This window comes from Zingiber officinale, chromosome 8A, assembly GCF_018446385.1.
Source record: "Zingiber officinale cultivar Zhangliang chromosome 8A, Zo_v1.1, whole genome shotgun sequence".
Lineage (NCBI taxonomy): Eukaryota > Viridiplantae > Streptophyta > Magnoliopsida > Zingiberales > Zingiberaceae > Zingiber > Zingiber officinale.
The window spans coordinates 74,949,357-74,965,793 of record NC_056000.1 but is presented as its reverse complement, the minus strand read 5'-3'; the positions used below and the strand labels follow the sequence as shown (position 1 = coordinate 74,965,793).

The window sequence follows — 16,437 nt, the reverse complement described above, 5'->3', positions numbered from 1 at the left end:
TGACCCACTTGAACTTCCTTCCATCAGATATCCGGTTACCCATAATCTATTTAGATTTTCTTGTGTCAAGTATCCAGTCACCCTTTGACCTACTTAGACTTCCCAACACCAGGTGTTCGGTCAACCTTGACCTACCAGGATTTCCATGTGTCTGGCTTCACTCACCAGGTTTTTCCACCTGCCTAACTTTACTCACTAGGACTTTCCGTCTGCTTGGCTTCACTCACCAGAACTTTCACCTAGCTTTACTCACTAGGACTTTCACCTAGCTTCACTCACTAGGATTTTCACCTAGATTCACTCACTAGGATTTTCACCTGGCTTTACTCAACAGGATTTCCCCCCAGCTTCACTCATCGGGACTTTCGCCTGCCTGGCTTCACTCATCAGGATCCGATCGATTGACCTTCCTTTGACTTGCTTAACTCAAGTCTAGGGTTCCCAAACCCAACATCCGGTCAACCGTGACATGTTGGGACTTCTTCATGCCTAGCATCCGGTCAACCTTGACTTGCTGGGACTTCTTCACTAAGTGTCCGGTCAATCTTTTGACCCACTTGGACTTTTCTTCTCGTGTCAAGTGTCCGGTCAACCTTGACCCACTTGGACTTACCGTCTAGTGCCAAGTGTCCGGTCCTCCATGACCCACTTGGATTTCCTTCCACCAGATGTCCGGTCACCCTTAACCCATCTGGATTTCCTTGTGCCAAGTATCCTGTCACTCTTTTGACATACTTGGACTTACCAACACCAAGTGTCCGGTCAACCTTGATCCACCTGGATTTCCATGTGTCCGGCTTCACTCACCCTGTCTTTCCATCTGCCTAGCTTCACTCAGTAGGACTTTCCATCTGTCTGGCTTCACTCACCAGGACTTTCACCTAGCTTCACTCACTAGGACTTTCACCTAGCTTCACTCACTAGGATTTTCACTTGGCTTTACTCACCAGGATTTCTCCACTGCCCGACTTCACTCACCGGGACTTTCGCCTCCCTGACTTCACTCGCCAAGACTTTCTAATTGCGTAGTTTCACTCACTAGGGCTTTCACCTGACTTCACTCATCAGGATTTTCCTTCTACTGACTTCACTCACTAGGACTTTCTATCTATCTGACTTCACTCACTAGGACTTTTCTAGTCAACTATCCGGTCAACTTTGACCTACTTGACTCTTCTTCACATCAAACTAGTCTTGACCAGAGGGGAATTGTTCCAACAATCTCCCCAATTGGACGATTGCATCTGTAATCTCCACATATTGTCAACCATCGAAACCCAAATATCAAGACTCAAGCTTAGTCAACCTGGCCAATTTGACCTAGGGGATATTGCACCAACAATCTTATCAGCTTATTTTGAGAATATCGTGTAGCTCAGTCTGAAAAATGTTAGCAACTTCTGGAATCTGGTTGCTAGTAGCAAAGTTAAATTTTTTCATCTGGTCCAACATATATAGCAGATACTAAATTCACAAGAATGCTTCTGATGCGGATATCTTTCACTTTGTTAGCTGATCCTGTCCTTTAGTTTTTTTTTTCCTTTCATCTCACTGGATCAGCTATTACTTCTTGTTATTGAAGTTTCCTATATTCTCTGAAGACATTGCTTCTTTTACTTGTAGTGTATTAAACCTGGTTAGTTTAGTGAAATGGATTTTGTGAAATTTTTAAATCCTCTTTCTCACTAAGTCTTTAGTTTCTGATCTTTTACTTACCATAAATGATCCCTTGCTATCAGTTTTGAAATTGTAAAGTGTGAGTGCAGCTTAAATTGCAAAATCTTATGTTCTGTAGGTATTTAGTTATGATGGCATTCATTCTCCTGATTGTTTATCTGTCACTGCAGCAGGCATAGCTGTGTAAGTCTATTTAATGCACATTTATGTATCTTTGTCTTGTTTCTACCGGAGATACTGTTATTAGCCTTTCAAGTTGTACCGTTGGTTAGTTACAGTGCAATACTTTGTGCTAATTATTGCTTAAACGCAGAGCTCTTTCGGAGGTGCCTAATACTAAAATAATTGCTGGAGTCAGAATTGGCTTAGTGGGAGATAAATTTATTGTCAATCCCACTACCAAAGAGATGGAAGATTCAGAATTAGATTTGATAATTGCGGGGACTGATAGTGCTATATTGATGATAGAGGTTCGATCTTTAGAATTTGATTCCCCGACATGAACTTTTGTAGTAATTCATCTGCAAAAGCAAACTAATAGTATCTAATATATTTTAGTATTCGATGCCTATCACCCTAATCGAGTTGAAAGGCCAAATAGCATCCATGTATCTAAACATAAATCTATAGGGATTAACATGATTTACAATTGCGCTATTATTCTTTGTCAACGAGTTAAGTTAGATAAACATGTAAAACAATTTGGATCATTGTGAGCTCATACTATGATTGTACATCTACTAACAATATGTATGGATCAAGATGCTTTATCCTTACTGCTTCTTTGTTTTCAAAATCATCCATTTTTAAAGTTATTTTTCTATATTTTAGTCTCGTTGGACTGAGCGTTGAATGGTTCACACAATTTTGGGGGCAAAAAGTATGGATGTGCTTACAGGCAAGGTTTAAAATTTTCACTCATGCTACAAGTTGGGTCTCTCTGAACAGAATGATATAGTTTTGGCATGATATTGGCCACTCTGATGGGTAGGGGAAAAGAAGAAGAATAAGAGGAGTGGGAAGGAAGCTAGCTTGAGAAGGTGTAGACTGTCACTGGAGAAACACGAGTCATGATCTCTCTACTACAAGATTCTTCCAAGTTGCAAAACTGGGAGAAGAAGCTCCTCACAATCATTCATAACATTTAAGGCTTTATGTCTAGAGGAGCCCACAAGCTTTGACGTAGATTGTGCAAGACATTAGAGCATGGATGGAGGCTCTCGGATGAACAATAGAAGATACACAAGCTTGGGGGAGGGTTGCAGACAAATGGCTGAAGATGCTTGGACTCAAGTGTTGCATTCAAGGTTGTGGATGAACTCGGGCTCCAGGGAGGGTTGTGGAAGAAGCTTGGTCTCATGGAGGGTGATCGTCACGATGGCAGCATAACAGAGTCTTCTGCACACATACAAGGTATTTGAGCTTATCTAGTGCTGGTCAATTGGTGGAATAAAGATGGAATAAAAATTTTTACCTGTCTGACCAGCTTGGATTGAGATTTGAGAAGATGTTTCCAACTTCATACCTTAAAATGGAAGGTATGCTTTGTTGTGTCAGTGGAGGTTGCTTCTATGTCTTCATATAGGTTATTGCATGAGGCGACTAGCAACATAGTCATTGATGAGTATTTTAGAGAAGAGCAGATATAGGTGCCTTGAGCTTAAAATGACTAGTGCACCTTGTAGTGCCAGTGGAGGCTGCTGCTATTGCTTCACATTGGGTGCCGGGAGGCTACTAGCAATGAAGTCTTCAACTAGTATCTGAGAGAAGGGCAAAGTATCTATGATCTCTTTTTGGTTTGTTGATTCAGGAGAAACAGATGAGCAAGAGTTTGGCCGTAGAGGTGCTGCAGAAACATGTGGTGGTGGAGGGTATGGTATCATAATCATATGAGAAACATTTGAAGACGGGACGAAGAAGAGATAACCGCAGTTGACACAACGTTTTGGCTAGAATGGTGGGATCTATGGTTAGAAGAATCTGATACCAGGAAGATAAAACCTGGATTTGTGTAGTTTGGATTAGATCTGGAGGCAATGCAACTTGTGTCTACTGCAGCTTGGGATGCAGATCTGGACTGTGGGCAATGCAAGATCTGATCTGAGAGGTACAGCCTGGATCAGATTACATGAAGAAGACACTTGAGAAGATGCAGTCTGATCACACAAAGTCTAATTGGCTGTGGCAAAAAGTTCCTAGGTGCCCATAATTCAAGGGTAGGGATAGAAATCATTGTGGAGGAGGATACATAAGAAGAGACAAGTGTACCACCAAAAAAATTAAGGATTTTAAAGGGAGGGGATACCTTCTTGTCTCATTATACTGGCTGCATTCCCCTAGGGGTATTGAAGATAAAATCTGTAACGTTGAGATAGAAAACATTCTCTAATACAAAATTTGAGAGGGAAACAAAAGAGAACCATTATACCACACACCACACTTGACAGTGGGCAATGCAAGATCTGATCTGAGAAGGAACAATACAGTCTGGATCAGATTACATGGAGAAGCTTACTTGAGAAGATGCAGTTCTCAAGATTCAGTCTATTTGGCTATGGCAAAATCCTTAGGTGCTCAGGATTGGAGAATAGGGATAGAAATCATTGTGGAGGAGGAGACATAAGGAGAGACAAGTGTAGTACAAAATGAAAAAGGATTTGAAGGAATGGGAGGCCTTGTTGTCGCATTATACTAGCTACATTCAATTAGTGGGACTGAAGATAAAATCTGCAACTGGGAGATAGAAAAAAAATATGGCAAATTAACTATAAATAGAAAAGATTTGCAAATTAATTCCATGTATTTGTATCCAGGATGAGTCACTACAAGTCTGTGGTAAGGGGGAAAGAATCTTTCAAACAACTTTTATATTACAGGATTTAAGGTGATTTTCTAGCAGAATTATTTGATGGCTTCATATTGGCAGTTCAATGATCAATATTCTAACATTCTACTGATCTTAATCAACCAACTTCAATAAAAAGTATTGATGCCTGCACCATGATTGGTGTCTCTTGGTACAAACTAGAGGTGGACTAATGGAGAGAGTCTACTAGTGCTCTTTATACCAAGGAGGATAAGGAAGCTATGATGACAATGTGGATGATGAACGAGTTAGCATCTTTTTTTATCATTTATTTTGGGGAAAATTCTTTGCTTTAGTGATACTACACTACTTCTATACCGTCATTATGTGTTGCATATGATTCCATACTTTCTCTTAAGCATAACTATGCTCGCCTAGTTGAACAAAGTGAATAAGTCAATAGTTTGTTAGCTTTAGGGTGGACTAGGGTTAATAATAATCTAAGTAAGCATCTAAATGTAATATTCTTTTATGCAGGGCTACTGTAACTTCCTCACTGAGGAGAAATTGCTTGAGGCATTAGAAGTTGGGCAGGTATTGTTACTAAGTTTCTTTTTATGTTTTTTTATTATTTTTATTGAAGTGTCAATTTCATTATATATGTAACTGTGGAGGTTGTTTGAGGATGTAGGAACTAGGCTAGTACTTCTCATCAATTCAGAGATGTGGCTGCAATTTAACATTTTTGGCTTTTCTTTATTGGTTAAATTATATGATGCAGACACGTGTGAAAAGAAAATTCTTATATATTATGTCCTCGTTGAATTGTGATAGCTTAGTTGTTGGTGTTTGAAACCAACAACTCCATTCATTTTCTGGTATGTTTGCTGTTATTTTTAACCTGGGGTTAGCTATGTAAAGCAGGTTAAATGCTACCTGAGTAGAAATGAGGGTGGTAAGAAATTTTTGATGTCTCAAAGTATTTGCCTAAGTACCAAATGTAGTCATTAAGAGAGGGCGTTATGAACAAACGAAGTTGTTCAGTGGAGTCCTCAGAAAATATAAATGAGTATCACAATCTATCTCCTCATGAACTGTGACTTGTGGCCCTGATATATCCTTTGAGCATCAACGATGCATGTGGGTATTTTTGATAGATGTGATCATTGAATAATAGTAGAAACCAGAATCTATCTCAACTAACTAAATTCAGTCTCAACTTCAAGAGACTTGATTGTTTAATATTGATTACTGACGACTGCATGGATTAACAGGCTAATTTGGTTGTGTCTTGGCTTGATCCTTCTCTTGTGCTCATTTTTGGTTTATGCCAACTGTTCCTTCATCATTTAATCATCAATTCATGCACTTATGTTCTTTGTCCTTGAGGTTAGCAGGAGCTTTTGAAGTTTTGTTGGATCATAGTGTGCCTCTTAGGCTAAAAAACATTTCATAAGACTATGGAATGATTCATCATATGGATTGTTGAGAAATCAGGAAATAACACATACAAATGTTTGTTTAGCATAGTTGTTGATGCTAAAATGAACTTGTGAAGTTACAAAAGAAGAACCAAAATAAAAATACTATTAGTAGCAATAAAGCATAGGTTCAATCGACAATAAAATGCTAAAAATAGATTAGGATGGTATCTTTGTTATAGCGGTACCTTTGTTGTAAATTCTATAACAAAGAAGTCGGCTAATAAATTCAATAATTAGATTTAAATAGTTTATAAAGGTATCTTTGTTGAAGAGGGAGACCAAAAGTTATTTAAGAAATATGAACATTATCTATTGATATTTTTTTGATAAGAAAAAATTTCATATCATAGTTCAAGAGTCTATAGTGGCTACTTATGATTGACACAACATCAAATCAGAGTACACTCCTAATGACCATAATCCTGAATATCCTCTCAACACTTAATTGCTCACTCTCAAAGATACATTTATTTCTAGTTCTCCATACATAGTGTATTAACGAAGACAACGCTAAGGACCGAGCCTTCGTTAATATCCTATTCCTACAGTAACATCTCCCAAACACTCTTAGAGCTCGTCTAAAAGAGGACATCTCCTGTTGCATATGGAGCCAAGTATTACTATTGATATACTTTTATGGAGGAATGATATTCATGTTGTTAACCCAAATGGTTGGGTAGAAATGGGTTGATGATATGATTTGATTGGTAACCATTCACCTAAAGCTTAAGCTACTAGGTAAGATTTACGATACATCAGTTAATTGGTATTCTTGCTGAATTAAATGGGTTGATAATTTTTTTTGTTTTGTTTTTGGTAGTCTAAGAATTCATTGCTAGATATTGATGCTTGAAGGAACAGGTTCTATTATTTTCAATAACATTGTGAAGTTATCTATGGGTCTCTTCCTATGTGTATTTGAACATAAGTTTTATCGTCTACATTATTTGTTTCATAAATTTTCTTCTACTAATTAATTATTATACAGATAGATATGTGCAATACTTGTTTTACTTGATTATCCATCTTCATTATATCTTCCGAGGAAAACTTTTTCACATCTCCATTTTTATACGCTGACTAGTTTTGTATCTGTGGTTGCCATCGTTTTACTGATTTTATTGTTAAGTAATGCATTGATTATTGTAATTTTTTTTTCTTTTGAAATGATTAAAGTGCTTTCTTTACCAGAATTCTGTACAGAATTCTTTAGTAATGTTTTTCAAATTTTTATGATTAAAGTATTTCCTAACATGATCCTTCCACACTAGGTTGCAATAAGAGAGATATGCCATGGAGCAGAGGCCTTGGTAAAAAGGTGTGGAAAGCAGAAAATGATTGAAGCTATCAAGTTACCTCCAAATGATCTTTATAGGCATGTTGAAGTATGAACTCTCTCCTACCTTACTTTCCATTGATTCATTGAGACAACTTTCCTAGAGCATGATTGAAAGTTTGCGGTGAAATTTACTTTTTTTGAGTGAATATCAATATAGGTTTACACTTGCATTGGTAGCTTGCTACTGTGTTTCTTGTGTCTGCCAAAACTATGAGGCTCCGTTTGGTAGGGATGATAGGATTAGTATTGAGTTAGTAGGATAGGATTGGGGATAGGATTATTAATCACTCCTCAAATCTAGGGATTGTGAATCCCACTCTTAATCAACCCTAATCCCACCCCTAATAAATCCTACCAAACGGCATATTAGTAACTTTTTGAAAATATAATCCTAATCCTATCACCCCTACCAAACGCAGCCTGATAGTATAATGCAGTACGGACCTTGTGTATTTTTGTATCAATTGAGATGAAAAGTCACTCTTACTTCCAGACAAAGATCATTGAATGAGAATGGACAAGATCATTAGATGAGGATCAGGTAGATGGAGATCTAAGCTTCCTTCAATTCTAGGATTTTTAGCTTGTAAGTGGGCATGCATGGCAGATGAGTACCACCACATGTGGTGGGTGATTGGCTTTGTTATAAGATAGCTTCAACATATACTTTTGTGGTGTTTGTATTAATTTATAATAATTGATACAAATGTTTAACTTATAACTTAAGTATAATATATAAACTTATAAAGTATATTTCTAATGTAATATATATTGATATTACTTATAAGTTATCCATAAATATGTATGTTATTATCGGCACTTTTTTATAAGTAAATTATATTGTTAAAATTATAAATTTTTTAACAATTGAATATAACTTATAACTCATGAATTAATGAGAAAATTATTGAATCTTCCCCTCTATAGGCCCCTCTACTTGTAGGCATTATTCATCACTATAATGTTAGCTTTAATCCTCTAAGTGAGAATATTTACAATTAGGCGGCCTTTGGTATTTACCTTTAGCTTTAATCCTCTAAGTGAGAATATTTACAATTAGGCGGCCTTTGGTATTTACCTTTAGGTCTCTAGCACTCCCTCTCAAGTTGGCAAAAAATTATTATGAATACCTATCTTCTTGTAATAAATAGACTAAGTCTTAGTATCTCTTAGGGTGCGTTTGGTTCAAGTCATCATGTATAACCTTGGTTATGTGATTACCAGGTAATCACATAACCAAGGTTATAGGGAATAAAACATAACCAAATGTTGTTTGGTTCAACTTAGGTAATGCAATAAAAACTTGTTTGGTTGAAGGTTTTAATGAATACCCTAGTTTAATATTTTACCGTATTACCCTCAGTTATAAAATCAACTATACATAATATTATTATTATTATTATTATTTTTTATTTTTTTTATTTTTTTTACTTTTCTTTTTCCTTGTATATTTTTTTTTACTTTTTTATGTGTTTTTTTATTTTTTAATGTTTTTATATTTTTATATTATTTATATTTATATTTTTTAATTTTTTTACATTTTAAATTTTATTTATTTATTTTATTTTTAATTTTTTTTTTATTTTTAAAATTTTAATTTTTTTTTATTTTTTAAACTTTTTTTAATTTTTTAAAAATGTTAAATTTTTAAATTTTTATAAATTTTTTTTAATCTTTTTTAAAATTTTTAAAAATTTTTTAACATTTTTAAAATTTTTATTTTTTATTTTTAAAATTTTTATTTTTTATTTTTTATTTTTTATTTTTAATTTTTTTATTTTTTTAAAATTATTTATTTTTTTTTAAAATAAATTTTTAAATTTTTTAAAACATTTTTTTACATTTTTTAATATTTTTTTACATTTTTTCTCTTTTTTTCATGTTTTTTCTTATCGGAGGGTATTTTTGGTAAAAAAAATTCGTTAACCCCGGAATCAACAAAAACCTTAGTTTTCTGAGGTTTTCCGATTCCGGGCTGCATGACCCTTTTGCTGACGTGTCGGGCATAGAACATTACTTGGGAATCATCGAATACCTAAACCAAACAAGGTTTTTGTTGATAACCTTGGATGGATAACCAAGGTTATCAAGAATAACCCCGAACCAAACGCACCCTTAGGGCTTTGTTAGCAAATCTATCACTCATGGTTTGAAATCTTGTACCTGCCAAAATATGTCATTTTAGTAAATCACCAAAACTCGATACCACTTGACATAAAGGTTCAAAATCTCGAGCTGTGTTGTAGTCTAAGTCTTTGACTAGAAAGATATTATTCTAGTATCATGCTGATGCTCTAATGCATTGTCACACCCCAGGAGTCCCTGCTAGAGAAAAATCCGACAGCATCTCCCCTGTATCGGTGACAATCTGAATCCATAAATACACAACCCTCAGGGTCTCTCAATCCGCGGGCAACACGGTCGGAACATAAATAATAATTTAAATAAACATTCCACGCAGTTATATATATATATATATATATATATATATATATATATACAAAACCTGTTTCACTACAGTGAGGAAAACACAACCCACAATGGAAAACCATTGCAGCGGAAAACATGGCCAGCATACCAAAATCTCGATATAGAATACACGAGTGCAAGAACTTCACATCACAAGTCTAGTTCACATAACAAGGAACCAAAGTTCGGAAATAGAAAACCATATCGACACAGAGTGGGGACTAGCAACTGGAACCTCTTGACGGCTTCAACCTGAAATAGGAAATAATCAACGGAGTGAGTTCAAGAATTTAGTGGGTATCGAGCAGACATGCATAGTAAGATATAGTTATCAGCAATAATCATGCAGTACAGTCTTCTGAATAATAACAGGAAATGCAAAACTGAACAACAGAAGAAGCTGTATTCACCAGGACCTCCTATCCGGATACAAGGGTCGTCAGACCAAATACCTCGTCTCCTGTATGCATGTCAATTATATGTAACCACCAAAATGCAACATCCAAAATGTAGCAATCACAAGCAATAAATGCAATCCATGCATATGATGCAAATGACATGGTCACCCCTAACGCCAGTCAACCACCTCACACGCGATGGTGAGGTTGAGTGGGTAGGGCTATGACAACTGTGCACTCTGCTATCACTACTCCTGAGTGACCGAGTGGATAGGATGTTATCGGAGTACACCTATCCTCGTACCCCAAACATAGTGGGGGAGCCTAAGTTCTCATCTCCCTGTGTCATAGTCAAGAGGAGGGATCTTTGCCCGCTACCATGCTGCAGTCACACTACCCATGAGCGGACCAACGGAGCCTTGACAGAGCAAACTGCACACACTGCCTGATGTACCACTAACCCATGAGTGGTTGTGTGTGCAGATCATGTAACTAGCGATGTGCTCAACTATAAAGGAGCCGACAATCGCTCAGCATGCAATCATGCAAAATGATGCATGACATTAAAGCATGTAACTCCTGAAAATATCAACCTCCATATAATATGTACCAAAAGGAAAACTGAGTCCATAACAAGGATCTAGGTATACATGCCAGATAATAAAATTAGGTACATATGCCAGATAATAAATCTAGGTACACATGCCAAGTATATCTAGTAGCTAGGCCTATATCTGGTAATGCATTGTATGTCACTACTTCTATGAACATAAATACACATGGCAAGAATCAAGAGGCATAAACATAAATGCATAACAGATAACAATATGGGCATACTACGAGTATCAAGTAGTGACATACCAAGCAAATATAAACATAACCATTATTACTAGCTATAACCTATTACGCATATCAGAATGACAATATCAAAAGAGATAAGTCAAAGGTACCTGCCTTTATTTGTCGATTGTGCTAACAATTCCACGTCGAGACCCTTGTCTCAAATTAAAGTCCTGCATCAGTATATACAATTTAGCTAGGTTATACATAAACCAATTAGCTAACCCTAATTGGATCTATCATACGCATTTACATCATGATCAGTTACTAACCACCAAATCTATTAATTAACCAAATTCATTACTCCAATTAGGCTTAACTCAAACCATTTCCATTAACTAACAATTCAAAACTGAATTGACTCAAATCTCAATCCTTCATACTCACCACAATCCAATGAGGTTTGCTGGTGGCTCATAACTGGAGATAATCAGCGATAATCAGAGTCTACTGCCGCAATGGTGACCATGGTCTTTGTTCTGTTTCCTGGACTGTCGGCAGACCTTCTGACCAACTGTGGTTAGTTAGCAAGGAGCCTTATCAAGGATCGACGTGTGAAGATGGTTGCAAGTAACAATCGAAACCTCCCAATACAACGATGGAATTCGGATCGCTACTAGTATGAGACCAACATGTCTTACCTCAATCTAGATCTGTAGCTTCCTCTCTAACGGAAACCCAAATATTGCTGTGGTGGTGAACCGGGCAGAGGAGAATGACGACGCTGCCTGGTTAGGCTCGACACCGTGAGTGGATCGGGAGCTAGGGCACGGAGACGGTGGATCTGAGCCGACGCGGCAACCACGTTAGGGTCGGATGCTTGGCTCACGACGAGTGCTTGGTGTCCACAGCCAGGAATGGGAAGATGGCGACCAGCTTTGACAATCGGAGACGAGAGGGAGAGAGCGACAGTGGATCGGAATAAGGCTCAGGCTGTGCGTGCCATCTAACGTCGGAATTATGATGGATGCTCATGAGAGGGAAGGCGTCGACGGATCGGGCGGCGACGACCCACGATCGGGCGGTGCAGCGAGATCGGGAGATGGGAGAGGAGGGTCGGCGGTGAAGAGGAAAAGGAGAGGGATTCAGGAGAAGAGGAAGAGAAGTGGCTAGGGCACGGTGAAGAGAGGAATCGGGAGTATGCGGCGGTGGCAGTGTGAAGAGGAGAGGGGAGGAGGAGATCGGAAGAAAAGGTTTCGGCGGAGATTAGGGCACAGTAGTTCACATTTATACTTAGGGTTTAATTAATTAAACCTTAAGTTTATTCCTTAATCAACTCCCACTTAAGTGGGTACTCCAAATAGGCTTCCTCCAAGCCCAATAAACTCATCCCCGTAAAATACGTCATACAAGCTTCAAAAAATTCCCAGAAAATTCCTAAAAATTTCTAAAAATTTCGTTAAAGTTATTCGTCCATTAAACCTTATTATTATTATTATTATTATTATTATTATTATTATTGTGTTACGGTATTTTACATGCATGGTGTCGGTGATAGATTGGAGGCCATTTAAATCATTCCAGCTAAACTCAAGATATGACTATGATGTTTGCTAAGTACCTATCAATTATCAGTTAATTGGAAAAGCAAAGGGTAGAAAACTATTCAATATTGACTTGTGGAAATGGATGATTTGACAAAGTGTGAATGTGGAACTAGTTGGTGAATAAACATAATAATGCGATATTAAGCATTTTCTTTATCTATATTTACACAGATATGTGCTTGTACATTTATGACTAAATATACTTGCATATTAACAAATTTTTCTTGTCTTTTGGTTAAACTAGGATTTAGTCCCACAGGCCACAGATGAATTTGCATTGCAATGCTAACCTTCTTTCTTTTTGTTTGTAAATAAGTATTTTTTGTATTCAGGACATTGCTGGGGATGATTTGATAAAAGCACTGCAAATAAAACACAAAATACCAAGAAGAAGGGCTCTTTCTGCTATAGAAGAAAATGTATTAAAGGTACTTACAGAAGAAGGCTACATTTTCAAAGAGGATACCTTAGGAGCAGCTGAAGACTCTGATAATATTTACGTGGACGAAGAGGAAGATGATCTTATAGTTGCTGATGGTGAAGTTGATGAAGGTGATGTCCATATAAAGCCTGTCTTGCGTAGACCTATGCCCTTGGTGAGTTTCCCTTGACTTTAAATGGTAATTGTTTGCAGGTGTATAACATATTGCTTTATTTCTAGTTTTTCTATTTTGATTGATTACTGTATAGCTTCTCTTTGAAGGACTGTGATTTGACCTTTGGTTTCTTCATCAACATCAGAGACCTGAGAAGTCTTTGGTAGATGTGCCTATTAAATTATCCTCCAATCAAGCTCTTTTTACTAATGTGTATAGTTGTTAAGCCGTGCCAATTATTTGAGGATGGCCATATGACTCTTATCCCTCAATCGCGCTTAATGAAAATCTATAATTTTTAAAAAATATTTAAATTAATTAAAATTATTGTTTTTATAAGATTGACTCTACCCTTGCACTTTCTTCTCAAATAGATTTAACTTTTAACTATAGGCTATTGATGATGCCATTTTAAATATTTTTTGTGCCAGGCAAACCATTAAACGTCTTGTTTCGGTAAATTGTCAAAATTCGAGCACTTAGCACAAATAATGTCTCCTTTCTTTATTTCATTTCCCTCTTCTTTTGATTTTCAATCTATCACCGACGTTATGAATCAGAACATTTACACGATATTGAAACACTATTGTTCCACTCAGATTGAAACTTCGGCAGGCAAACCATTAAACGTCTTGTTTCGGTAAATTGTCAAAATTCGAGCACTTAGCACAAATAATGTCTCCTTTCTTTATTTCATTTCCCTCTTCTTTTGATTTTCAATCTATCACCGACGTTATGAATCAGAACATTTACACGATATCGAAACAGTATTGTTTCACTCAGATTGAAACTTCGGCATTGTTCGAAATTTTGAACCTTGCATATTATAACTACAATTGTTATCTTGTTAATTTATTATTTTAAAATTTTAATTCAATTCATTTTTTATTTGCAACAGGATTATATTTGGAGGTAAATAAGTCAAGTGTAAGAGGATTTAGAAATAAAACTCATTTGAATTTACCTAAGCATATGCAGCGTGTGAGTGTTGGCATGACATACTACCAAAACTGTATTGTTTGGTTAGAAACCAGAACAAAACGATACCTTATAAAAATTTCTGTTATCTTGAAGGGAATGTGACGATGACACGAGAAGCTTCTCTGCATTTCAACCCTCTATTCTTTCATCATCTATTCCTTTCACATGAATGCTAGAAGATGCAAGATATTGAGTGCTTTTAATTACAAGGATTTCATGAACATCCCTCTTAATTATTCCATCAATTTTTTTATTTTAATTGAAATTGCATTTCTTTTATTCAATTTTTGTTCTACTTATCTATACCTTTAGTTTCCTGCATTTTGCTTTCCACAACTCAAGTTTTACTATAAACTAGGAATTTGCATCCGTCTTCACTGGCTGTATTTGAATATAGGTGCTAGATTCTCCTAGAATAAATAATGTATATACCAAACAAAGAGCACTTGGAACTGTATTTTTGAAATATTTGTTTCAAGCACATTAATCCATGACCTTATACTAGATGACATTGTATTATATATATTAGGTACTCTTAGAATAGATATTGTAGATACCAAACAAAGTCCACCTGCAATTGTTTTTTAAAGTATTTGTTGCACGTATGTTGATCTGTAACCTACTAGCTGGTGGTCAGTTGAGTGCCTTGATTTCTTCATTAGATTGCTTAGTTAATTATCAAGTTTGAGTCATGTCTAATTAGATTTGGAATATACATATTGTCTTTGATATGACAATTTTGCTTTCTTAACTTGGTTAATATATGGGCTGACATTTGGGACTGACATTTGGTTCCTTCTTTTTATTCTTTTTTTTTCTTCTTGTGCGAATGGAGAACAACAGTCATCCTATTTTGTCCTCTTTCTTATCATTGGAATTCTTGTAGGTGAACATCTTGTCAAGTGCTAACAGGTAAAAAGTACATGCATTAGCTGGATTTGACATTGGGAAATTTGCTTGCTCTTATTATCTTCAGTAGACATGGTGAAAGAAACTGTTTTGTCTAAGCAATGTAGTTATGGATTAGGCTGATATCCTTCTATTTCAGAAGTCATTTTCTCTTGTATTTTGCCTCACCTTTATGTTCAGTTTTAACTGAGAAAAGAATTGACAGTGTGCCAACACTGTCAACATTGCTTTGCAAGAGTGTGCATTTAGCTTCTATTGATCTACACAAATCCTTGCATTGCTTATATGTAAATAATTTTGTTTTATATGCCCCTTTCTTATACTTCTACATCTTTAACATAGTCTATCTTGTCATAATATAGTTATTCTCTGAAGTTGATGTGAAGCTGGTCTTTAAAGAAGTTTCATCCAATTTTCTCAGGAAGCGGATTGTGGAGGTATTGTTTTCATTATACCGATGCAGTTTACATACATGTTGAATCTGTTTATGCTTTCACATGACGAAGTACAAGATCCAAAAATGTGAATTCCAATAAGAACAAAAATCCACATTTGTAGAAGGCAAATAGGTCCTATAGATCCAGACACAATTCCACAAGATGGAATACCAAACAATTGCAAAATCTTAACCCCAACATAAAATGCGACCTAATCGGCATACTTTGTAGCTCAATCAACTACCCACATCAAATACATTACATTTCTCTTGGGTCAAAATCACAATAAACCAACTCCCTCACATTTTCTCTCTGACATCGATTGATCTGTCCCTTGACATATAATATGCCATAAGTCTTCTCCACTACATACACAATATCTTAAGCGCACGCACACACACAACTGTTAGAAACTTTTGCAGCACACGATGGGCCACCGAACCTAATCGCTGATATAACCTTGAGATAGAAAGAGGGGTTGTAGATTGCGCCTTGACATGATATTTTTATTTTGGAGTTGAATCGTTGGTTGGCTCAGAAAGATCTATTGGAAAATTATTATTGTGTGATAATAACAATCTTACTGCTAAGTTTGAGAACATTGAATATCAATGTGATTTTTGGGAGTTTAGCTAATACTCTTTATTGAGATAAAGTACTATCATATATTATTATGTGTGATAATAGAAGTACTAAAGCTTAATTTGATCACAGTGAGGATAAGGAGCCACTCACCACCCCTCAATTACACACTTCAGCAAATTCCAATCAATCAAACATATAGTTGAATCATAATCAATCACATGGAAAAGAAAGGATATCATCTTAGATATAATTAATTGCAATGGTGCCATCACTAGGTCTGATCCTAAATAATCAAATCCAACTATAAACCAAATTTGAGTTGTAATTTAATCTCTATCCAAATCAATTTGATCCTGATTCATTTCGATT

The 16,437-nt window shown here is 36.1% G+C and overlaps 1 protein-coding gene and 1 long non-coding RNA gene across 3 annotated transcripts in view; one reads left to right on the top strand and one right to left on the bottom strand.

Annotated features, from left to right (window-relative positions):
- The window catches only part of LOC122009571 (probable polyribonucleotide nucleotidyltransferase 1, chloroplastic), a 41,770-nt gene that overhangs the window by 11,318 nt on the left and 14,015 nt on the right, over nt 1–16,437 (top strand). For both annotated transcript variants that reach the window (XM_042565779.1, XM_042565778.1), the window contains exons 6-11: nt 1,796–1,860; nt 1,991–2,147; nt 5,021–5,077; nt 7,239–7,352; nt 12,893–13,156; nt 15,409–15,483. In XM_042565779.1, the coding sequence (XP_042421713.1) occupies nt 1,796–1,860; nt 1,991–2,147; nt 5,021–5,077; nt 7,239–7,352; nt 12,893–13,156; nt 15,409–15,483 (732 nt within the window). The remainder of the gene's footprint in view (nt 1–1,795; nt 1,861–1,990; nt 2,148–5,020; nt 5,078–7,238; nt 7,353–12,892; nt 13,157–15,408; nt 15,484–16,437) is intronic.
- On the bottom strand, nt 9,882–12,886 carry LOC122009573. Its single transcript, XR_006119588.1, has 4 exons — nt 11,655–12,886; nt 11,401–11,527; nt 11,124–11,186; nt 9,882–10,027 (listed from the first exon to the last, which is right to left on the bottom strand). It is a non-coding gene; the product is annotated as an uncharacterized LOC122009573 (long non-coding RNA).